This window comes from Numida meleagris, chromosome 22 (assembly GCF_002078875.1).
Source record: "Numida meleagris isolate 19003 breed g44 Domestic line chromosome 22, NumMel1.0, whole genome shotgun sequence".
Classification (NCBI taxonomy): Eukaryota; Metazoa; Chordata; class Aves; order Galliformes; family Numididae; genus Numida; species Numida meleagris.
In genome coordinates, this window is record NC_034430.1 from 1,783,046 (window position 1) to 1,808,083 (window position 25,038).

At 49.6% G+C, this 25,038-nt stretch overlaps 2 protein-coding genes across 6 annotated transcripts in view; both read right to left on the reverse strand.

Annotated features, from left to right (window-relative positions):
- RLF (rearranged L-myc fusion) overlaps positions 1-16,425 on the reverse strand; it is a 31,043-nt gene extending 14,618 nt beyond the window's left edge. The window contains exons 1-3 of one of the 4 annotated variants that reach the window (XM_021375413.1): positions 16,183-16,425; positions 10,997-11,151; positions 5,047-5,128 (exon numbers count right to left, since the gene is read on the reverse strand). In XM_021375413.1, the coding sequence (XP_021231088.1) occupies positions 5,047-5,128; positions 10,997-11,151; positions 16,183-16,335 (390 nt within the window). In that variant the 5' untranslated portion in view covers positions 16,336-16,425. Of the gene's footprint in view, positions 1-3,063; positions 3,293-5,046; positions 5,129-7,799; positions 10,972-10,996; positions 11,152-16,182 lie in introns of those variants that run through there. The other 3 variants (XM_021375414.1, XM_021375416.1, XM_021375415.1) reach the window with 3 other exon arrangements.
- Positions 17,407-24,227, reverse strand: LOC110387356 (complement C2-like). 2 transcript variants are annotated; one of them, XM_021375424.1, is made up of 16 exons: positions 23,810-24,227; positions 23,368-23,553; positions 22,159-22,332; positions 21,622-21,717; positions 21,411-21,547; positions 20,942-21,080; positions 20,721-20,867; positions 20,556-20,645; positions 19,618-19,838; positions 19,097-19,208; positions 18,785-18,935; positions 18,612-18,688; positions 18,322-18,413; positions 18,048-18,183; positions 17,824-17,873; positions 17,424-17,737 (listed from the first exon to the last, which is right to left on the reverse strand). In XM_021375424.1, the coding sequence occupies exons 1-16, from the start codon at positions 23,973-23,975 to the stop codon at positions 17,552-17,554; spliced, it is 2,160 nt and encodes a 719-aa protein (XP_021231099.1). In that variant the 5' UTR covers positions 23,976-24,227; the 3' UTR covers positions 17,424-17,551. The 2 variants fall into 2 exon arrangements, with proteins under 2 accessions (XP_021231100.1, XP_021231099.1); XM_021375425.1 differs by lacking the exon at positions 18,322-18,413 and having other exon boundaries at positions 17,407-17,737.

A 25,038-nucleotide genomic window follows, 5' to 3' on the forward strand; every position in this document is an offset into this window, starting at 1 on the left:
GGGACTCGATAACTGCCAAGTTTTACTCTTAAGGTCAGCACCCTGGCCTTCCTGGTCCCTAAGCCCAATGGTAAATTTGGGGGGCATGAGGCAGCAAAAGGAGATATCACAACATGCATTTATGTCTAACCAAACAAGGCAAATCCAAAGGCACAGAGCTCACTGATGTCACTGCAAGAGCAATGCCACCTCTGAAAGGTCATGACCACTGTGGGAAGGCTCCTGCTGCATGGAGGGAAAAAAAAAAACAAAAAAAAAACACAACAAAACAACCACAAAACAAAACCACATCGCCCTCATTACCCAAAGACAAGGAAGAGAGCCCAGCGAATTACAGGCCAGTCATCATATTCGATGTCCCCAGCAAGACAGTGGGACAAATTCTCCTGAAAACCATCTTCAGACACGCGAAGAACAACAGCAACAGGACTGGAAACAGAGAGGACTTGTTAAATACAAGTAATGCTTGATTAACCTGAGTATGTGCTGTGACAACAGGCTGCGGATGACATGAGAGCAGTCGGCGTTGCTCACGCAGACACAGCAAGGCTCCCAGCAGTCTCCTACAGCATCTCCACAACTAACTGGTTACAACAGGGAAAAGGGGACAACAGCATGGGTGGAAAAATGAGCTCAACTGTCAGGTTCAGAAGCTTTGTGACCAACTATACAAAGACCGAAGAGCAGCTGTCTCTTACTAGCATTTTTCAAGGGTCAGGGCTGGGCTGACATTTTCAACATCTTTATTCATGGACTGAATAATGTAGAAGAGCGTGTTCTCTGCTGCATCTCACACAAAACCTGGAGCACAGCAGGCACACTGCAGAGCAGAGCTGTCATTAGGAAGGAGCTCAACAGGCTGCAGGAAGGAACTGACAAGGACTTCAGCAAGTTCCACACAGGGGAATGCAAAGTGTTGCACCTGGCACAGAACACCCCAAGTACACCTGCTGCAGCTCAAGAAGTATTGAGATCACGCTCTCAGAAACGCGGTTTGGATTTTGGGTAGTCCTGCATTGAGCCAGGAGTTGGACTGACTGATCCCTGTGGGTCTCTTCTGCCTCAGGACATGCTATGATTTTATGTTAAGTATCTGTGGAGGCTGGTGACCAACTGGATAGGTTCCAGCTTGGTAGAACTGCCCCTTAGGGTCTGTAAGAGAAATGTAGGTCTGCCGTGAGCCTTCACGGCCACCTATGTTGAACTGCCTTAACAACAGCATGACTACGAGGTTGGTAAAGTGTTTATTTCCCTTTGTCTGGTATTTTTGAGACTCCACTGTAGCACAACACTCGTGCTCTCTAGTACAACACACTTGCCATAGTGGAGCAAGGCCAGCAAGGGCCATCAGAGGGGTGTGTGCAACCACAGGAAAAGAGAGCGAAGGGGGAAATTATAGCATTGCCTTTGTCTTCGCAATACTCCTCAGAAGACAGATGGAGCTCAACTCTTCATTTATTGTAAGAGTCAATAGAATAGTTTCAATAATGGGAAATCCTGATAAAGAATGTGCACACTGGAGCATTTCGGTGTTCAAATTCTTAGAGATGCTTAACATGTCCGAGAGGGAGGACCCTCAGCAACCTGATCCAACATAGTCCTACTCTGAGCAGAGAGGTGAACTGGGTAAAACTGGAGTTCCCTTCTAAATCCAGATGTGCCACGACTCTTCCACCACAGACAGCTTCAAGGGGCTGCACGTTCACTGTATGTACTCCATGTACTGCAAGCATGCTTAGTGAGACAATGCTTCCACCTGAGACTACTCTGACAGAAAAAAAAAAGCAAGCAAACAGAAGGAATGCAAAAGTTCTTTCCGAACATAGAACTATAGCCCAGATTTCCAGCTCATACCTCCAAGCACATTCATTAAAGTTCATTATTAAAGACTAAGCTACCTCTAAAAATCACTCAGAAAGCTAACCAGCAAGGCTGCTCAAACACTGGGACAGGCTTCCTAGCGAGGTGATTGATGTCCCATGCCTGCCAGCACTTGGATAATGCCCTCAGTGGTATGCTTTAACTTTTGGTTAGCCCTGAAGTGGTTGGGCAGTTGGATCTGATGATCTTTGAAGGTCCCCTCCAACTGAACTATTCTATTCTAATACATTAGGTTGCCATAGCATTCGCTCTGCATTCCCCTCCCACATACTAATAGTTCAGCTTTAATTTTATCTCTCCCGAGTATTCATGCATAGATCAGGTCAAAGACAGTAAAAAAATAAAAAGAATGCAAAACCAACTCACCAAAAAATAAATCTGTATTTAACAACCTGTGACACTCTGTTATCTGGAAGACTGAGCTCAATGAGATTTTCCTGAGCAGTAGCATTTTGTGAAGACATGTAGCAAGACCTTAGAAAGAGGAGAAACTGAGCAGCAAAGCCCTTTCAATCAAACTGTACTGAGCAAAGGCAAGGAGTGCCTTGTTCCTCACAATTTTATCTTGTAACAAGAGGAAGGATTCAGCATCCTTCTTAAGGAAGGTATGTTATTTAAGAAGAGTAACTGAAGTACTCCTCTGAAAGTATTGCTTACATTGAAGCTCTCTGAGGAATCTGAATAAAGCATTAAAAAAGGATTTAACAGTTTTACTGCAAGTCTTGAGAATTTATGCCAACTCCTGTGGCATCATTTGAACCAAAGCATGTAATTCAAGATGTTCCCAGCTCTTACCATTGAGAAATTGTGTAACACACACAAGACAAAGAAGAACCTCTTAAATTACAAATGCTTTAATGCAGCAATACTGCAAGAGACGGCTTTAAGAAGTCACTAGTTCTCAGCATACATTACATATAGCAGCGTAACTCAAATATCTCTTCTGGTAACTCCAAGATATTTATCAGAGAAAGAATCTGGATTACAGACTTTTGAACTCTGCATAGTTCTGTAAGTCAAAAAAAAGGCAACTCCTGTATACACAAATGTACCTTATCTATGGACAGGTAAGCATTACACCCAGAAAGCACTTTCCAATCAACACATGCCAAAGAAGATACAGGTACATTTTAGAGCATCACACTACAGTGGCCGAGGTTTGCTGCCTCTAGTGACACTTACCCAAGCCCCTCTCTACTACTGTGTTCCATGTTCCAGATGAGATAGAAGCCACTGTCTTAGACACCAAGACAATGAACAATATCTGCTGCCATCCCTGCAGCAAGTTGTAACTACAGAGCGAAAATATCACACAACCATCAAGCTGGACAAGGCTGAAGTTGTACTACTGAAAAGAATACTGTCCCTCAGATTATGACATCAGCATGACATCATGACGTTGACATTTCCCCATTTTCATCCACACCCTTTTGACTGCTATATACACTTGACACTATATACAGTGTACACTGAGACTTCTGCTATACAAGCTTACATCTTGTTCTCATTTCACACAGACTGCCTCTGATCTTTCCTAGGTCAAAGAAAACTCATGGGAGACTGCAAGGCACAGCTACTGTTCTTAGAAACTGTAGAAAGAACAGGTTCAGATGCCAAATAAAGCTTTCAGGAGCTTTTTGTGTATGAGCTGGACATCACTGACATCAGTTTTACCTCTAGGACAGGACCTCTAGGTCCTGCACTTTGGCCACAACAACCCTATGCAGCACTACAGGCCTGGGGCAGTGTGGCTGGAAAGCTGCGTGGAGGAAAAGGACCTGGGGGTGTTAGCTCCTCTCCATCCATGGATTAGCAAAGTTAAACATTACTTTGAAAGCAGAAAGTTTCAGCCCTAACACAAAAGACAAACCTCTGCTGACCAAACTTATTTGGGTCCTCCCCAGAAGCAGATGGACTGGGAGCAGACCTGTTCTCTACAACACCCTAGCTGATAGCTACAGGCTGAGTGTAATAGATTGCAGAGCTCAGTGTTCTCAGAGTAAACTGGCAAACCTTTGTGGGGTGCTGCTATTGTCAGTAAGAACTATACTTTCTAAATGTACCCCTAGATCTAGCAAATACATACTTTTGGAAGACCACCTAGCACCCAAACTTGTACAACTCAACAATAAATCAATGTTTTGTCTCTGTGTGTGGCAACAGATCTGCTTTTTGGATAATACTATGTTCTCTCTATGATCTGCAGCAGTCACTAAGAGTTTCAGGACATAAAGCATCAGCACTCAAATAGAAGACAAATCCTTCAGACCAATAAAGGCTTTTAATTTAAGCTCTGCTGCACTTCTTCTGCCATGCATGTATCCCCATTAACAGTTTTCTATGTTGCTATTATCATCAGTATGCCACGTTATTTCAGGAAAAGGTGTCCTTAAGTCACAGATCACCTCCGCTACTGGTAGAACTGTGCAGCTCTACTACTCTGTTTCTCTCAACATGAAGTGCCTGAGTTATTCATCTTCGGCCTACTGAAAAATACATACACCTGTGATTTCATGACTGCAGTTAAGACAAAAGGTAGAATCTCTAAATTTGCACATCCAAAACCACCACAGCAACACCAAGACCTCAGGGACCAAGGAAATTCCCAAGCATAAGGTCTTGTGATAACGTCTGCATAAGCACCACTTCAAGGTTTAACTTCACTTCCACCCAACTACTTAATACTCAAGTCTTCACTGCCTATACTACTTCCTAATTTCATCAGTTAGAATTAGTCAGAACAGACACCACCAGCAACACCTGGTCCTGGAAGGCACCTGTTGCTATAAACACAGCAATTCCCTCTCAACTTCACAAGGAATGCAAGTCCTCTCAGACAGCTAGGTCCTGCTTTCAGGCTGAAACCTTGAAAACATTGCTTCTTCCTACAGAAGCTACAGTGCACAGTAACCATCCTCTTGCTACTGCAGGAACTGTAGTATTGTAGTAGTACTTCACTGGAGTCAGTTTTCTTTTTAGTTTCATAGGCTATTTCTACTTACATCTGAGATCACATGTGAAATTGGATCAAAATATGCAGTGTGCTTCTTCTTAAAATGTGTTACTAAACCTGAGCAAAGACTGAATGAGGAGTTAAAAAAAAAAGAAAAATATATATTAAACATATATGTAAAATTGGAAAAAAAAGAAATCCAGAACACTTACCTGTATGGACTGGTGGAACTCTAGCCACACCTCATGTGGCAATTCACTTTCAGGAATTGAAAGCAGTAGCTCAAAACAACTCCTGGAAAAGTAAGAGGCAAGTAAGCAAGCTACCTGAACAAATTCTGTTTTTATGATAGATAACATTTGTGGCAGACATTACTTAACAGAGAAGTGACAGTAACACTGAAATATATTTGACTGTATAAATCAATGAAAGGCCAACACCAGCCCCAGAATCAGGCATCAGTTGTCAATACAGAGGAGTACTCATTTTTACTGTGCACAATCTTCCTGGGATAAGATTGCTATAATCAAAAAGGAAGTCTGTTCAATGCAGCTTAGGAACTTTGTACTACAGAATTTCTACTCCTCTGAAATGGAGGAGAAAGTCAGACCTAATTGATGTTCCTTCATTTACACCATCAGGCTAATATTACCCTTTTTAAGGAGAAAAAAAAACAAGGAAACAACTGTACACGTTAGAACATTCACTTTATTTCAGGAGAAAGTCTTGATTAACACTGCCCAGTTTTCTTGAAGACAAAGCAGTAAGACTACTGCCTACACCGTTCACAAATAGGAGTTATCTAACCTTGCACTGAGCACATGGACTACAGAAACACCAAGTGCTGCACAGAACAGCACGACCGTGTCAAACTAAAAGCATCAGCCTCCATGCAACGTCCAGAGAAACCACAGCACTGCCATACAGCAAAAATGTTCCCACAGTTCACGTCAGCATTAAGGAAGAAAAATCAGCTCAGGGCGCCCACACAACAAACACACCAAGTAACTGCTCTAACTTAGACCTACATCGTTCAGTTGTTCTAATTCACACTAATTCTTGCTTAAAACTTCCACTCCCAAATATTAATTGAAAGACACAACTGCACAACACGCTGCTCCCACAGACAGAAGAGCCAAGTGCGGGGAAGGGAAAAAGACAGAGATGACCATAAAGCAAATGTGAGTTTGGGTACTGTCCAACTTTGCTGTCAATGCGATTTCGAAGTCTTCTGATGCACACTTCATTTTCATTTGTTAAAGACTCAACTGTCCCATCTACTTCCACTAATTTAACTCAGAAAAAAGCTTTCCGTAAAAATATTCATTCATATATACATTGGTTACGGAAAGATAGCAGGCTTAAACTAAAAGTCAAAACAAGGTTTCACAGTTTTTCTGGAGTTAAGCACTTCGGTGCTACTTGGCCTACGAAGAGATTCTTAGGCAAGACTTCCAAAGCACTGTATAAATACAGACTGAGATAGCAGCCTATGAAAATAAGAGGGCTGAATTTATACCTAGAGCTTATCATCTGTTGTAGCAACCCAGGACTGAGATGAACCAAGAAATCTTTCGAGTCCTGAAGTCTCCTGGAGTCATTTCTGAATGTGAAGCTCTGAGAGCACACAACCATGTAACAGCTTACAGCACAACAGCAAAAGCCAATCATAGATTTGTCGGGGTTTTTTGGCCAGGGAAATCAAGTTATAGTCTTTAATTTTTTTTGTTAGAAGTTAGTTATATACAGCTGCATAAAGATTCTCCGTCCTCCCTTAGAAACAAGAGGGAGGAATGGCCATTTAGCGTAACACTGGATGAGAACACAAAACGAAGAAGTTACCATTCTCCCCAAAGAGGAAATCAACAGCTACTGAACAGAACAGCCTGGGCTTCAGCTCAGAAGAACGCTGCTGGCTCTTCCTAACATTACTCTCTACAATTCAAAGGCAGAATTTCATCGTACACTCTACTGAAAGCTGTTCAACCTTCCTATACCTTTGCTCTGTTGAAGAACAAGGCCTTGGCGTTTCTCCTTCTTCATTTCATGCTTTCTATCCATGACACGCTCCCTGATTTCACTTTCTTTATTCTGGAAGGAGTAACTCCGAGCCAAAAAAAGAAAAAACCCACCCACCTAATATTGGCATACAATTATTCTATAGCAACCTTTATAAATTGCAGTTTCACTGTGTTAGAGAATTGCGTTAGAAGATATCTGATGACCAGCAGGAATTGTTCACCTGCAACCAGAGGTTACTCTGCATTTGCTCTGAGTTAAATTAACCCTTAACGACACCTGAGTTAGTGAATTAAAATGCAACAGCTTATTAGACAGAATAATGCTGTGTTAGACATGCAAAGATATTGAACTACCACACGTGCCTCCTCGCACTGGTGCTATGAAAAGCAAGGGCTCTCCTCCTGGCAGCAGCACGCATTAGACTCACTGCTCTAAACCATCTGAATCCCATTATTACTACTTAGACATTCAGATCTTTCTTTTCCTGTCGAAAAAACACATAGAACACCTTGCTGCAAATGTGGACATGCTGAACTCCCTTACAAACCACTGCCTTCACAGCAGGGGCTGGGCTGGACTAGCTGATCTCTACATGTCTCTCCCAACCTCCGTGATCCTGTGCTTTGCAGCTGTGGAAATGGATCAAACAGAACTGAGAGTGCTCAAGTTCTTCCAGGGCCACAAGGAAGACCATTCCTTTTCCCTCACACTCACTCGCCCACCCTGCACACCACACGTGCAGCACCACAACCACTCCAAGCTTTCCTTTTATTTTCTAACATTGGGGAATGGACCAGAACATCCTCACACTGCATCAGCACGAATTTTGGGGACAGAGTCAGAAAACAGTGTTGTGTATATGACAGCTCCCAGAAGTCCCATCAGAACAGCACGCTTCCATATCCCTAAAAAGGTAATATTCTTCCTCCCCCACAAAGCTTACCTTTCACCTTTAATTCCCTGCCTCAGCTTCCCCCTCTCATATTTAAACTTGCACAAAAATAAGAGGGCAGAGCTCAGAGTGAGAAAAACAGCACACCTAGCAACCCATGGCACCGAGCTACCCGTGACCTCGGGCACTGTCTCTCTCATTCTTTAGATTCCTCTCAACTGTAACCATAACAAGAACATGATGATTCTAAGCACACCAGCCACAAAGTTAGCTGAGTGTACAAGCTGCACCAAACAAATACCTCACCCTGAAAGATGAAAGAAACTGTACTCCAGGTATCAGTGACCCCGCAGACAAAGACAGAAGGCAAACTTCTAAAGTTAAACGAGTAGGAACCAGCAGAATAGTGATTAAAAACAAAGATGGTATTAGTGTAAAGTAGAGTGGAAACAATCAAGGCGTTTTGCAAAGAGATGTGTTGGGCATCAGCTGAGGCAGCCTGCCCAGCCCACAGCCCTGCTCCATCACGGCAGCGGCTATAAGCGACATGGCAAGAATTCATCCTGATAAAACATGGCTTTTTTCTAAAGTCAGCAGACTGCAACCAAACAGATGGAAGAAACAGGAAAAGCTATTGAAAGAAATATGGAGGGTAAAGCTGCTAATTTCAAATTGCATGCTTTGGTAATAGGTGAAAATACTGACGCTACAGACATGGCTCCACTTTCATTAGAGGTATTGATAATGAATATGTCATCGAAGAAATTTGTTCTTTGGTGCCATTAAAATACACAACTAAACCTCTTGATTTGTATGAAGCAATAAAAATTACACCAAAGCCATTTTCTTTAACCTTTGTCAACAGATCTGGTAGAGCTACTGATGGTGTCCCAACAGTGGTTGGTAAAAAAGCGGGGCTTACAAAATTAATGGAAGAGGATGCAATCGCCACGGCAACTCACGTCTGGTGAAATGTCACCACATCGTACATCTAGAACATTTACCTGCAAAAGCTTCAAAAATGGATAATGTCATGCAAATCATCATCAAAGCTGAGAATGCCATCAATCCAAGGGGCTGAACCGTGGTCAGTTCCCGGAGTTCCTTAGAAGTACGGATGCTGGTTATGGGTGTTTATTATTACGTTTATTTTTCTGAAGGAAGGTGGCTAAGTCAGGGTAAAACGTTAAAAAGGATTTCGTTTCACAAAATATAAAATAAGACATTTGTGGAATCCAAGGGAAAATTTGTGCCAGAACGTGAAGACAGATGTAGCATTTTGGGTGGATTTGACCACTCATTTAAATGAGTGAAACACGTGTCCTTGAGGTGAGAATCAACTCATCTGTGCTATCCTCAAACCAATTTGAATTACGGCAAGCTCAAGTTATGGCAAATGGTTTCATGCGTTTTGATGCATTGGCTGAACACGGTCCTGTGAACAGCGAAAAACACACAGCCGTGTTTTCTGTTCTGATACAGGAAGCTGAAAATACTTTTCAAAATTGCTGAGAAAAACATCAATTTTTGGTATATTTGCGACTCCGTTTTCAGTCAGTGTAAAAACATGACCTGCCAGTCTTTAAGAGGAACGCGTAGAGTTGCAATTCAACTCAAAAACCTGACCATGTCTCTTTATCAGGCTTTTATCAAACCTCTCTTATCAGAGGAAAATACCCCCCATTTCAGAGTCACACCTTACTCACGCCATCGCCTCTTGGCACTACATCCATTTGTGAGCAACTGCTTTCATGGATGAAGCACAGGAAGAGTAAAATCTCATCAAAAAAATCTCTGACAGCACCTTGAGAGCTCACTGAGAGCTGCAGCCACTGCCATCGAATCAGGCACTGGGCATTGGTTTTACAGCTACAAGGTTACATATCCCACTAGTTTTGCGGTGGTGTTGCTGCTCTAGTTTTAATAAGAAATACATTAAAAAATAAGTTATTTTTAGCAACTTCGGGATATTATATACGAGGCCCAAGGCAATTCCTCTTCACTCAATGCAGCCCAAGAAAGCCACAGGTTGGACAGACATGAGCTAAAGGATTTAGCAGCGTAAGCCTTCAGTTTCCATGTCAGCATCTTAAATTAAATAAACAAGGAGAAGACTGTAAAGTAATTCAGGTGGGAGGGAATCTAATTTTATGTATTTTTCTCTCCTAGACAGGAGGGAAAAAAATTACTGCTAGTTCACATTTTATCTCAACTCCAAATATTAAGAAAAAGCATCATACGGAGATATCTGGTTCTGAAATGCAGACTGATATTTCAAGCTCCTACATTACAAAACAACTGTTGCAAAAGCCTTCTCAAAAAGAACACTTGACTACAGATCTCAAAGCAAGCCAGCTACTGATAACAGAGAAAAGTCAGCCCACTGAAAGACTAAACTACTCATGTTTTACAATGAACTTTATAGCCAAGGTTCAGAAGCTTCGCCCTTCTGCCTTGAACAAAACCTCACCATCATGGAACGGCCAACGTGCTGCTCTCCTTCTTGGGTTAAGGCCATTAACTGATGGTTCTGAAAGCCTTTACACTATGGTTTTCGCAATCACAAACAGCATCTCTGCACTTGAGGCTGTCTGTGAGGAAGTAGGAGAAATTCCAACTTTGCTTCAACCAGTAAAAATAGGAATAAAAAGGAGAATTGCTTCACAAGAATCGTTCTGCTTTAAATCATCTGACTGCCTACAGACATTGGACGGAGAGCTCAGGTTAAATCACATGTGGCTATCCCATACATGCAACTTAGTCTGTAACCAACACAAAACAGCTTCTTGTTTTCAGAAAGGGATCTCCTCATAACCTCCTTGCACTGTAAGCGGGAGGACACACAGAGGAAGCAACTGCACAGCAACCGATGCAGGTTTCTTAATCCGTGCAGGAAAGTCTAACATTAAAGCTTCTGTTCAATGAGGATTAAGCTTTTTCTACTCAAAAAAATAGTTTTCAGAACCCTTAGGAAGGAACAGAGACTTCCTAATACCTCCACAACTACCCAAGCACAGAGGAACAAAGCCTTCCCACGTTCAAGTTACTGAACAAAAAGCTCAAGCACAGTTGTGGAGTAGGACTTAAAAAGTACTAAAGACATTCACTAGACATTGCACCTTAAACACAGCTGTCAAGTTAAGTATTACACTGTATTTCAACAACTTGCCCATTCATTTGTAAAGTACAGTTTATGCTTCTCTTTTTTAATTGACTTTAAAACGTTAGTGTACCAACTTAACACTTACAGCACCAGCCTGCCCAGTACCAAGAGAACATCCTCACATTCCGTAGTCAAGTAAGGCCGTGCGTTCGCAAAGCTTTGGATGGAGATCCGATAGACTTCCAAAAAAGGTAAAATATGTTCCGATGCACCCCGACTGCCAGCATAGTGAAGAAGTGTCTGAAAGAAAACGAGGTTTTGTTAAAAGTTCTCATAGTACACTTTTCTCTAAGAAAAAAAAACATCGACGCGTAATATCCGGCAGAGATGGTGGGAGAATTCTGACAGTGAGTTCTTACTCTATAGGAGGGCTTCTCCTGTAGAGAAAGAGCCTCCTACTCTGTAGGAGGGCTTCTCCTGCCACAAAGGCAGATCCACATGTGTAACACCAGCATCACAGATGCACCAAGGTTGGAAAAGGCCTCCAAGATCATCCAGTCCAACCACCACCAATACTGTCCACTAAACCACGTCCCTTAGTAAAACATCCAAACACTGAGATTAAGAGCATCTGTCAAGCTGTGCTATACTAAAGATAGACGTATACCAACACAACAAGCATGAGGCCATCAGTAGAGAACTACAGAACCCAGATCACACCATTACATGCTCATTCTCCAAACGCAGGCACAGTACTGAAGAAGCCACCTAAAATCCAGCCTGCTTTAAGAAAAATAACAAAGTTTCAACAGTAGTATTTCCTCAGCTTTTTAAACCTTGGGTCAGTGGTGCCTTGTTTTCCTATGGACCACAGCATAACACGGAGCAGGCAAGGCACTGAGCTAAGGACAGTGCAGTTCTGCTTCCAGGCAGCGTCCCCAGTCTGGAGGCACACACCCTGCAGCTATTCAGCTCATGTTCTTACCAACTACAACCTCCTCCAGCCCAAACCAGGTACCAACGTTAAGGTCAGCTGCAAAGAAGGAAAAAAGGCAACGATGCTGAGCTTTGTACAACCCTTACGGCCAAGGCTGTATGAGAAAAATTCCATTGTCACAAGGGTTTAGTCAAGTCCTATCGCTTCAAGCTGTGCCTCTGACACCTTGAGATAATGTGTGATTATGTCAGATTGTGATTAGAGGGACATTGCTGAATGGACACGATGGTGAGCTTGCTAAAATAAGTGCAGTCATTGAAACGGCCAGAAACTTCTAAGGTGTTCAACATGGCAAGAAATAAGCAGCCAGCTCCATGCTATCCTGTGCACTAGCAATGTTGTGTCAGTGATCTAACCATATCTTAACATAAGTAATGTAAAAAAAAAACCAGAAAATAAAGAACATAGGCATGCACTCAACTGAAACAACCACATGTGATCTTTAACAATGAAGTCTATGGAAATACCATTAGTAAAAAATAAGTGTTTTGCAGACTATTTTCCCAGAACTCAGTAATAGAACCCTCGTATGAATTAAAGTACAAACTAACCCAAACCACATTGTTAATAGCTTTAAAGAAGCTGGAAGTTTGCAGAAACCATCCTTAAACACTGCACAAAGATCATTAGCAAAAGCATTGAGTTACTAATGTTAGTTTACTAGTGAAAGGGCCTCTCTAAGAAACTAGTGAAGGATTTAATAAATAAAATAAGGCATTAGAAGAATTACAAAGGCTGTGAAGCTGAATTCCTTGAGATACTCAAGTGACTGATGACTATCATGAAATCATCTATTTAGAAACCCTGCTAGGAGTCTACCATTGTAGTAACTGCAGAAATAGAACATACTGATCTCTGTACTTGTCTAAAAATACATCCATTAACGGCAACTTACTCAATGTAGTACTTGGTTACGACAGGCATCTTCAGGCTGGAGGGGCTCTGAGCACCAGGTGGAGCTGTGGGGGTCCCTGTTCACTGCTGGGAGTTGGACTGGATGGCCTTTAAAGGACCTCTCCAACTCAAACAATTCTGTGACTATGATTTTATCATGTTTCCAAAAAGCGTATACATTTGCTAGAAAACACTAGACTCTTCTCCTTAAGTGCTGTCTTACCACTGCCGTCATCTAAAGTCAGCAATGCTTCGAGTGGCCAATGACCAGGAACTGCTCCTGGAACAGATACACACTGAAACCACCACTACATCCTCTTTCCTTTGAGTACAGTTACAAATCTAACAAGAGTAGGCTGCTGACAGCAGAGGCCACATGTTTCCACCTACAGCACAACCCACAAACCAACCCAGGTCCCCAGTTCTGCCCTGATTCTCAAGCACGTATTGCAGCATTGCAGGGCATAGGTGCATTTCTCATGAAGCTGTTCTTACAACAGTTTTGAATTTAACATAAATAAATAGACATCTCCTCTTTGACACACCTGATCACAACTGCAAGTCCTTTAACAGTTTCACCAACCCAACAGGTGCTGAGTATCAGTAGATGAGACTCTTTGAGGTCCTATACACTCTGCCTTACCATTAGTGGTTCATATTTACATCAGGGCAACCTCAAGCATTCAACCTGATCCTACCAGCTGGCATCTGTGTACATACAGAGTTACACCAGCAGACTTGTTCCTCATGATGTGAATGCGCAGTGCATCACAACAGCTGCAGAGCCAACCCACTAGTTAGGTGCCGAGACACTTCGTTGTGTCATCCTGAATGCCCACCTTCCTCTCCTGCTCAAGAAGTAGGTGACGCCCGACATCACCCCCAGAAAGAGCTGCAGGAAAGCAGCACATGTTTCTGAGTCGCAAACACTGCTTCCCTGTGCACAGACCTGCCTGGATGCTATCTGGTTCACCATCTGTTGTGCCCTGACAGCATCGGCCGCTCCCACAGTACCCTGCAGAGCCACGATGCAGATGTACCTGCAAGATGGCAAACCCTAAAATATGTAATGGTCCTCACCACAGCTACATCTCCAGACCCTAATTAAACACAGCTGAAGTGAGTTTCTCTCTAGGCAAGACCTGCTGGAGTTTGATGAGCTTATGACAAGATATCAGTGGTGGCCTCCATGCTGTTAAGTACCTCAATTCAACTTTCTATTAAGTTTAACTTAGAAGCAGATGTTAAGTTCTTAAGAAATTTTACTGCCGGAGCTCCGTGCAATATCCACAAACATCCCCAGTCAGAAGGGGAAACCAGGATCTAAAATTATACCCTCCCCATAGTGGTCTGACAGCACAACAACATCACAAACTCACAACCCACCAGAGCAGCTGAGTGACAGCCCAACAACTGCACGTCTTCCCCCTACTCTCTAAGAGTACAATTGTGACAATCAGAACTGTCCAAAACTGATGACAGCACTGGATAAGTTTATTCTGGGTGACCAGATGAATATACATGTTGGTCACCTTGACAAAACCTGCAAGACGTCCACCAAATAGTCATTCCAATGCTCGGCTGCAATAAATGGCATTGGAGATAATTTTTGCAAAGCCTGAAACAAGGCAGAAGTAACACATTACAGAGATCTCCATGTAAACACATGGTAACAAATATCAAAGCACACATGACTTGGGAGATAAACACCAGCACGTGTGCGCTGCATCTTGAAGTTTGCAAAGCACGAATACCACAACCAACAAACCTTTCCAGTGGCACGGTAAATTATGAGCACCCTCAGTAAGTCTGCAGACAGCATCAAGCTGGGGGAAGCACTGATCCACCTGAAGGTAGGAAGGTGCTACAGAGGGACCTGGACAGGCTGATCGCTGGGCTGAGGCCAATGGGATGAGTTTCAATGAAAACGAGTGCTGGGTGCTGCACTTTGGCCGCACCAGCCCCACGCAGCGCTGTGGGCTTGGGGCAGAGTGGCTGAGAGCTGTGCAGAGGAGAAGGACCTGGGGGTGTTGGTGACGCTCAGCTGGACATGAGGCAGCAGAGTGCCCAGGTGGCCGAGGAGCCCCACAGCATCCTGGTTGCGTCAGCAGCAGTGCGGCCAGCAGGAGCAGGAGGTGACCGTCCTTCTGTGCTGGCACTGGTGGGACCGCACCTCAGTGCTACGCTCAGCACTGGGCCCATCACTGTGAGAAAGACATGGAGGGTCTGGAGCGTGTGCAGAGAAGGGAATGGAGCTGTGAGGGGTCCGGAGCACAGCACTGTGGGGAGCGGCTGAGGGAATAGGATGGGTCCATCTGGAGAAGAGGAGCTCAGGGGAGACCTCATTGCTCTCTACAGCTGCCTGAAAGGAGGTTGTGGTGATGGGGGAGCTAGTCAGCCTCTCCTCCTGGGTAACAGTGATAGGATGGGATGGCCTCAAGTTGCACCAGGAAAGAATCAGGTTGGGCATTAGGAAGATCTTCTCAGAAATAGCAGTGATGCATTGGCACAGGCTGCCCAGGGAGTGGTGGAGTCACCATCCTTGGAGGTGTTCCAGAGCCATGGGGATGTGCCACTGAGGGACACGGTCAATGGCACTACTGGCGGTAGGTGGACTGTTGGACTGGGTGATCTTAGAGGTCTTCTCCAGCTTTACTGATTCTGTGATTTCCCCAGAAAAACAGCATGACAAAGCACAGAGCCTACAGATGTAAAACTCCTGTGAGGACTGACACCTCATATCAGACACCTGTGAAGCTGCTGGCCACAGTCAGCACCTGGTGTTGCCCTTGTCCATTCAAAAAGGAAGGCCAGGTGACCACATCAACAGAGGGGTGGGAACATCGGCTGACAGGTTGGGTTTTAAGAACAGAACGCTTACCAATTGAACAGGAAAAGCGCTCAAACCCAACAACAACAGATGATTTAACCACACAGCTCTCACTAACTGATGCTGTTCAGGAAGGAGTAACTCATTAACCGCAGAGATTACGATTTCACAAATAAGCAATTCCCACCGCTAACACTTAACCATGCGCAAGAAATTAATGGTTTAATTCAGAAATCGCTGATTACTGCCGCACTAGCATTAAACGACCGCTCAGACGGGAACACCAGCTTGCAGCGCAGTGACCGGGACGCAGCCCGGCCGGGTAGGGCTCCCACACGGCGCCGTTCTCGCCGCGATGAGCGCACACCGACCCCCCCCCACCCAACACCACCACCCCGAGGCCCCGCGCAGCCCAAAGGCGCAGCGCTCCGCGTCACCGTAACGACAGCCCCGGACGGGCGGCAGCAGCGCCCTCACGGCCGCAACACGACACCGCGAGGACGAACGGGTTTCCCCCCCGATCGGGCTCCGCCAACGTCCGCCGCACCCCCGCTACGGAAGTCCCGCAGAGGCCCCCCCGCGCTGAGAGGGCCCGCGGCGCGGCCCGTACCTGGCAGAAGCCGCGGCAGTAGGCCCGGGACGACGCCTCCGAGACCTCCTGCTCGCACAGCTCCGTCTGCAGCTGCCACAGCCGGCCCCGCAGCGCCGCCACCAGCCGCGCCATCTCGGCCCGCGGAGCCGCCTCGGCCTCAGCGTCCGCCATCTGCGCTCGGCCCCGCCGCGCGTAGGCACGGGTCACGTGACGGCGCCGCCGACCTCAGCGGCCCGGGACGGCGGCACGTGATGCGCACGTGATGCGACGCACGGCGCGCTGGGCACGTGACAGGAAATAGCGGATGGGTGCGGGATGAGCTCTTCCGGGGGCGTCCGGAAGTGTGGCGCTGCGGGATGAGGTCGGTGTGGATCTGAGGGGGTTCCGGACCGTCATGGCGTTGCAACCCCACAGCTCTAACGCCGGAGTTGTTACAGCTGGTGAGGTATTTCGCCGCGTTTGTGTGGGGTTATCTGTAACTCTGCGCCCGCGCGGAAATAAAAGACGGAGGAAATTCCTGATGGCGCCCGTTTGGGTAATGGCGGTATGTGGAGGCCACAGGGCGGAGGAGAGGGGTCTGAGTGGAGAGTCCCCATGTTGGGCGTCTCTGGGGGCTGGGCGAGAGGGTCCCCACTTTTTGGGGCCGTACCCACCTCAGCGCTTGAAGCAATGTGCGGCCGTCAGCACTCAGCGGCCCCCCGGGACAGAGCTATGGGGCAGAGCCGTGAGACAGAGTCATGAGGCAGACACGGGGGAGTGCTATCGGGCAGTCATGTGGCAGAGCCGTCTACCAGAGCTATGGAGCAGAACTATGAGACAAAACTATGCAGCAGCCGAGGGGAAGTGCTATCAGGCAGTCATGGGGGCAGAGATATGGTGCAGAGACGTGGGGCCGGGGTTAGGGCCACCCACCGGCCGGGGTGGAAGGTGGGCAGCAGCAGGAGAGCGAGCAGCACTGTAGCCATGGGTCTGGATCCAGCTCCTTCCATAGGTCCCAGATCTGTGCGTCACGGCATAGCGCCAGGGGAGGGTGAGTGGGAGGTTGTGTAATATTGCTCCCTCTGGGCAGGTTATGGGAAATGCGAGTGGTTGAACACTGCCCCCTTCCCCACAGGTGGGCCCCATGGGGTCTCATTAAGTCTGAAGCTTATTAAGCACAGTGATGCTAATGAGCCTCCCCCAATGGTATCCCAAAAGTCCCTCCCACCCCATAGCACACCAGTATCCCCTCTCAACCACCCATGGAAGTTCACAAATTTGGGGGGGAGGGAGGGCACAACTTTATTGGGAGGGAACAAATGGTGGGGGGGGGTTCCATTGAGGTCCTATAGGAATGGGGTGGTCCCAAGGGAAGGGCCCTTGGGGGGAGTCCCACCGTGATGGGGAGTCACAGGGGAGTGAAACGCAGGACTCCTCCCAGGTGCCGCCGTAACCAGGGCTGAATGCGGAAGAGGCTTATAGAAAAATCCCGGGGGTGGTGGCCAGGGGGGGCTGGGGCACGGATCAGCCCCCCCTCCGCGTTGCGACCCCCCCTGTGGCATGGATTGAAGGTGCCCCAGCTCAGGACCCCCACCTGCAAGGAGGGGGAGTTTGGGGACCTCCAAATGGGTGAGGGGGTCAGGGCTGGGGGAGTCAGGGACACCCCCCCATAGCACTCACCTGGAGGAAGCGGTGGCGGCGCTCCACAAAGAGGGAACCCCCAGATTCGCCTGGGAACGTTTGGGGACATTTGGTGACATTGGAGTATGGGGATATGGGGACAATATGGTGACATGGGGACTTGGGGATGTGGAGGCAAGGGAACATGGGGACAATATGGAGCTATGGAAATGTTGGAACAGGTGGGGACAGGGACATTTGGGCCCCCACACATACACACACACCTTTGCAGGCTGCATCCTCGCGCTCGCCGCCGCTTTCCTGTCCACTGCACAGGAACCGCTCTGTCACCACATCCCTCACAGAAGCGTTGGCATGGGGCATCCCAGGCTGCACTGCACCCCCCAGGCAGGGGGCACGCTGTGGGGCAGAGCCATGCTATGGGGCAGGGTCCTGCTGTGGAGCAGAGCCCTGCTGGGACTCTTCCCTGTTGTGAAGGGTGTGTGGGGCTGTGGGTCCCGCTATGGGGCAGAGCCACGGCTTGGGGCAGCCCCACACCTCCTCCTGCTCCTTGATCCTGACGCTCAGCCTCTTGCCCTCCAGTGACACGAACTCGGCGGGGACATGCTTGTGGCCCAACAGTTCCATCTCTGGGGGACATATGGGGACATGGGGATAATATGGGGATGTATGGGGATCTGGGGACATGAGGACGGTAACACAGGGATATGGGACATTGTGGCACCTGGGGATATGGGGACAAAATGTGGACATTTGGGGACATGTGGGAACAGAGGGATGGGGACACATGGAGGTGGGAATGTGGGGATGATGTTGGGTGCCCTCACCTTGATCCTGACACGTGCTCCCTGGCGCCATTCTCAGTGCTCTATTCGCATCCTCAGTGCAGGGGATGCAGACGCGCCTTTTTTTTGGGGAGGGGAGGAAATCAGATTTCTTAGGGCAATCAGGACCCCCTCAACATCATCCCGCCCCCCCCACACCCCACCATCCCACTCACCTGGGGGACCCTGTGTCCCCCACCTCCTCCTCCAGCTCCACCAGGGCCACATCATAGTCGTAGAATTCAGGGACCCCCCATGCCGCCCTCCCCTGGATGTCAAAGTCCTCGTGGAGGTTCCAGCCCCGGATGGAAACCTCCTGACCCCCCGCTGCAGACACCCCAAAAATGGCAGTTAGTGGGGGTCCTACTGGGGTGGAGAGGTCCTAGATTTGGGGGTCCCAGTGAGGTAGGGGGTGCTGGGTGTTCGAGTACCCGTGGTTGAGGGGCTCTGGGATCAAGATGAGGAAATCCCCACTTTTGGGGCCGTACCCAGCTCGGCGCTCCAGGCTTGGGGGCTCTCACCCCCCAGGAAGCAGTGCGCAGCTGTCAGCACCCAGCGGCCCCCCAGAAGGGTCCCTGCACAACGCTGTTGCACTCCAGTCTGGGGGAGTACAAGGGGAGGGGGTGCAAGATCATGGGGTCCCCACTGGAATCCCCCATCTCCAGTGGTCCCCAGTGGGTCCTCCCATCCCCAATGGATTCCCCCAACCCCAATGATTCCCCATTACTTTCTCCCAACACCTAATGGATCCCAACAATCCACAATGGATCCTCCTCAACCCTAATAGTCCCCAACAGATTCCCTCCATCCTTACTGGATCCCTGAATCCCCAGTGGTTACCCTCTCCATGCCCAATGTGCCCCAATGAATCCCCAGTGAATATTCCTTTGACCCCAAACATTCTCCAGTGGATCCTCCATCCAAGATGGCCCCCAAAGTGTTCCCCTCCATCCTCAGTCGCCCCCAGTGGATCCTCTCCAACCCCCAACGGATCCTCCCCAGTGCCCACCCTCAGTACAACATGCCACGGTGGCCGGGCAGCATCGGCAGGGATGATGACACCGCAGAGGTCCCCAAGGGCGGTGGCGGCCAGCGCTCCCTCCAGTGCCTGGCGTAGTGCTGACGCATTCGCCAGCTTGAAGGCATGGCGCTCATCCCGGCGGCGTGAGGCCACTGCCTCCAGCTCGGCCATGTCCACCTCCAGGGCCCCCACCCCGAAAGCATAGATGTCTGGGGGCAAGGGGTCAGGGAGTGAGAAAGGGGTGGTGGTCACCTGGAGTGGGGTTTCGAGAACCTGAGTTGGGACTGAGGGCGCCAAAGGTGGCTGAAGGTATCAGAAGTGGGGTCTGGATGTCTCAGGTGAACATTAGGGCACCAAAAATAGGGGGCACCTAGAACAGAGCTAGGGGCATCTAGAACAAGGTTCAGGGCACCACAACAGGGTTTAGGGCCCCTAGAATGGGGTTTGGGCCATCTGCCACAGGGTTGGTGGCACCGAATTGGGGTTTGGTGACACAGGATGGGGCACTGGCCCTGGGGACAGGAGGAAATCAGGGTATTGACCCCACCACTGGTGCAACAGCAAATAGTGGCCAGGGCAAAGGGACACTGGGGGCAGGGATGTGGAGACAGGGTGGGCTCCAGGTGCCCAAAGCCCAGATGAGGTCCCCAGAACCACCAAAGACACCTCAATCCCATTCCTCAGCTCTCCAAAGCCACTTCTAAGGTCCCCAAAGCCAACCTTGATGTCCCCACACCCCCATCAGTGTCCCCATGGCCACGCTGGTGTCCCCAATCCACCTCTGAGGTCCTCAAAGCCACCTTTAAGGTCCCCAAAGCTACCTCAGATGTTCTCAAACCCCAATTGAGATCCTCAAATCCACCTCAGAGATCCCCAAAGCCAACCTTAGTGTCCCTATTTCCCTGCTGGTGTCCCCACACCCTTACCCAGGTACTCCTCGCGGTTCCATTTGATCTCCAGCACGTCCTCAATCTTGGCCACTGCGTCCCGGGGGTGTCCCCCAACATTGAACCTCCCTATGGGGCAGTGTGATGGAGTTCAGCCTGGCCCCACAGCATCCACCCAAGCACTGTCCCCCCCATTGTCCCCACCATCTGTCAGCAGGATGACGACATGCCGTGTGTCTCTCCACGCGTTGGGTTGGCCGTCGCGTATAGACCGCTCCTTTTGGAAGAGGATCATGTGGTAGACCTCCAACAGCGCCTCGTACATGTTGGTCCCTGTCGCATTCCCGTGCACTAAGGGGACAACACTGTGTGACTGTGGCCCCTGTGCGTTACCAGCTTTGGGGTTGCCCACTTTGGGGATGTACCGCCAAAGTTCATGGCCTCCAAACGCGCAATGACTTCGTCAGCATCGGAAGCGTCATCTTCAGTGGTGGAGATGATGACATTTGTGTGGGTGGCGAAGGAGACAATGGCAAACCTGAGGGGCACCTCGAAGCTGCTGAGCTGTGGGGTGACAGGGGGATGGGGACAGCTCAGGGCACCCATTCCAGACCCCCAACCTCTGGGACCTCCCACCATGGTCCCACTTCATCTCCTTGTGGTCCAAACTCATCCCAACTCATCCCATCATAGTTCCACCTCATCTCCCCATGGTCTCAACCCATCTCCTCATCTCTCCATGATCCCCCTATGGTCCCACCTCTTCCTTCCATCTCCCCTCACCATCCCCCCATGGTCCCTTTCCAACTCCGCATGATCTTCCCATGGTCCCACCTCATCCCCCTGTGGTCCCACCCCATCTCTCCATGGTCCCACCCTGCTGTCCCCTCGCACCCTCTCCACGATGGCCACCGCACTCTGCTGGAAGAGCTCGAAGTTGTCCTGCTGGACACTGCCTGAGGCGTCCAGCAGCAGGTAGACATGGAGGGACCCGTTGCGGCTCAATATGATGCGGCGCCCCAGGGACATGTCTGTCACCACAATGTCACCGTGATGTCACTGTGATGATGTCACCGTGGTGTCACCGTGGTGTCCCCCAGCTCACCATCGTTAGCGCGGGCACCCGCCAGCTCCAGGATGGAGGCAAAGGAAGAGCCGAGGCCACCACTAATGTCCTCTGGGAGGTCATAGGAGTAGGGGTCTGCAGGCAACATGGAAACATACAGGGACATGGGGATATCATGGGGACTTGGGAATGTGGGGACATGGGAAATTGTGACATTTGGAGAAGTGGGAACATGGGGACAATATGGAGACATTTGGGAACGTTATGGGGACATGGGGATATGGGGACATTGTAACATTTGGGAAAGTGGTAACATGGGGACAATATGGGCACAGAGACATGGGGATGGGGAGATGTGGGGATATGGGGATACCTGGGGACAGGAACCAGGGAACAATATGAGGATATTTAGGGACATGGGGATAGGCACATGGGGATATGGGACATGGGGATGTCTGGGGACGTGGGGGTATTTGGAGACATGGAAACAATATGGGGACATGGATATATGGGACATATGAGGACCTGGGGAAATCTGGGGACATTATGGGGACGTGGGGACATGGTGCTACTCACGGCGGCAGGTGGGCTCGGGCCCAGACCACCTCCCAGTCTCCATGCAGTGGCGCCGGGGAGGTCCCAGTAGCTGCAGCCCTGCCCCACAGCGCACCCCTACCTCGGCCCCATGGTGCCGTCCTCCGCCCGTTGTCACCCCCCCCGCCGGTGCCACAGGGGGGGGACAGTCACCGTCTGGGGGGAGAATCAGCAGGGGATACGGAGTCCTTGACCCCTCCCCCAGGGACCCACACACCTCATAGGAATTCCCCCCCAGCCCCAAAGGGATTTCCCAACCCCATAGGGATCCCCCCATCTAATTCCTGTCCTCCCCACCCTCAGGCCCGTAGGGACCCTTGTGCCACCCCAAGGACTCCCTAACCCCATAGGGCCCCCCCCCCAGCTACTGTCCCCTTCCCCTCATCTCCACAGGGACCCCTGAGTCCTCCTCAGCGACCCACCCATCTATCCTAAAAAGACCCCTCCCCCAACTCATTTTCCTTACCCCTTCACCCTATAAGGACCCTCCAACTCCTGTCATCAACCCCATCCTCCTGAAGGATTCTGGGGACTCGATGGGGAATTCTGGGGTCTCTAAGAGAGGCGTAACCCCCACCCCCCCCGGGCTATTTTGGAGTGTCTCTGAGGGATTTTGGGGTAGTTATAAGGGTTTTGCCCACACTCCAACACCCCTCCCCGAGAAAGATTTTGGGGCCCTAATGAAGGATTTTAGGGCTTTTGAGGTATTTGCCCCACCCACCAGATACATTTCACCCCCTCCCCCCTTCAGAAGGATTTTGGGATCTCTGTGGTGGATTTTGCCACCCCCAGGGGTATTGTGGGCCCCCAAAAGGGTGTTGGTGTGTCTACAGGGGGGTTTGCCACTCCCAGAAGGATTCTGGGGCCTTTATGAGGGATTTTGCCCCTACTCCGGAAGGATTTGGGGGCCTGTATGAGGGATTCGGTCCCTCCCCAGAAGTATTTTGGGGTATCTATAGGGATCTGGGCCCCTCCCAAAGGATTTTGGGGCTTTTAAGAAGGACTTTGAAGACTTTTGGGGGGATTTGGGGGCCTTGATGAAGTTTTCTGGGGCTTCTAAGAGGGATTTTGAGGTCTCCCAGGGGTATTTTGCCTCCCCAAAAATGATTTGGGGACATTTCCGGGGGGGCTTGGGGGCCTTTCGGAGGGGTTTCAGGCCTTTAAATGAATTTCAGGGCTCCTCCCACTCACCGCCGTCGTCGCACACGGGGGGGTTCTCGCTCCAGACACCCCCGGGTCTGCAGCGCAGCTCCGCGGCCCCGCGTAATACGAAGCCATCGTCGCACGCGAAGCGGAGGACGCTGCCGGAGGGGTACGCGGGGAAGCGCGGCTCCACGGTGCCGTGCAGGAAGGAGAGCGGCGCGGGGCAGCGGAGCGCTGCGGGGGTTGGCGGCGGTAATGAGCCCCCACAAAACCCTCCCAGGATTCTGTTTCCCCCCCGGACCCCATTTCCGGCGGACCCCTTTGGAAGTGCCCCATTGCGGGGAACACCAAACGCACAGAACTCATTTCTTGTCGTCACTTTTTCTTACCCGGTCCCTATTGGACATGCACCCACTTCCTGCCTGTTCCTAAATTCGCTCCCCACTTCCGGCCCCAACCGGAAGTCGATCTCCCGTAACCTATTTCGCACCTCGGCACCGGACGGGCTCCGAGCGGCCCCTCGGGGGGGTGCAGCGCTGCCGGGTTCGGCCCGGGGGGTGTGGGTAAGTGCCGGGGGGGCACTGCGGGGCGCAGCGGGGGGAGGCGGAGGGCGTCACGGGGAGCACCGCGAGGAGCAGCAGCACCCACAGAGCCATAGCCGGGAACTGAGGGCCCCGGGGGAGAGACGCGGGGATAACGGGGCCGAGCCGGGGGGGAGCAAAGGGAGCACCCTGCCCTCCCCCGGGGGCGGCTCTGCGCTGTGGGTCCGCCCCCGGGGCCTGATTCAGAGGGGCGTTGCTGAGGGGGCGGTGCGGCGCAGGATGATGACGTCAAGGAGGGGGGGATGCCTCAGTGCCCTTTCTTAGCGGCGTTGCTACGATTTCGAGGAGATAACGGAGCGCGAGGGGGTGAGGATGAGTAGGGGTGCAGTGATTATGTCACGACGGCTTCTCTCCGCAGGTTGAGGCCCACGTGACCTCCCAGTTCTCCCCCCGGTGCGCCCATTATCACCAGTTTGTCCTCGTTGTTCCCAGTTCCCATAGTTCCTTCCAGGTACCCCCAGTACTCCCCACTGACTGCAGTTCCCCCCCGTTAACTCCGTCACCACCTGCTCTCTCCCACCACCATTAACTGCATTGCTCCCATCACCCCAAGTGTTCCCAGTTCCCCCACTGCCCTCAGTTCTCTCATTGCCCCCGTTAACCCCATAGAGACAAATTTCCCTGAGAGTGGTTCGTGCTATGTGGTATATCCCAGCCAACGTGAAATATTTCCTTGAACTAACAAATATGGAGAAAGGTGACGAGAAAGGTCCGCCTACACATCTTTCTGCAGGGGATGTTCCTCTAAACTTTGACTTGATTGTATCCTTATCTTTGTGCTTTGTGGAATGCTTCGTTTGTACACATGGCTGAAGCTTTTTCCTCCACTCAAATCAAGGTTTTTCAGAAAGGTAGAGTTTGTAACGTGGTTGGAGGGGTGGGTATCCCTATCACATGGGAGGTAAACACTTCTGCTGCCAACACTCTCCTGCCAAACAAAAGTAGTGCTCTCTTGTACTTTCTTGGCCAGATTCCTTCAAATGTTGTCACTTTGGTCCCACTCAAGCCTAAGTAAATTGTCCATGCAGCCACAGCTCCACATTGCAATTAACAACACATGCCACCACCTCATTTTGTTTTGTTAACCAAGAGTTTCAAGTCTTGTGTTGGTTCCACT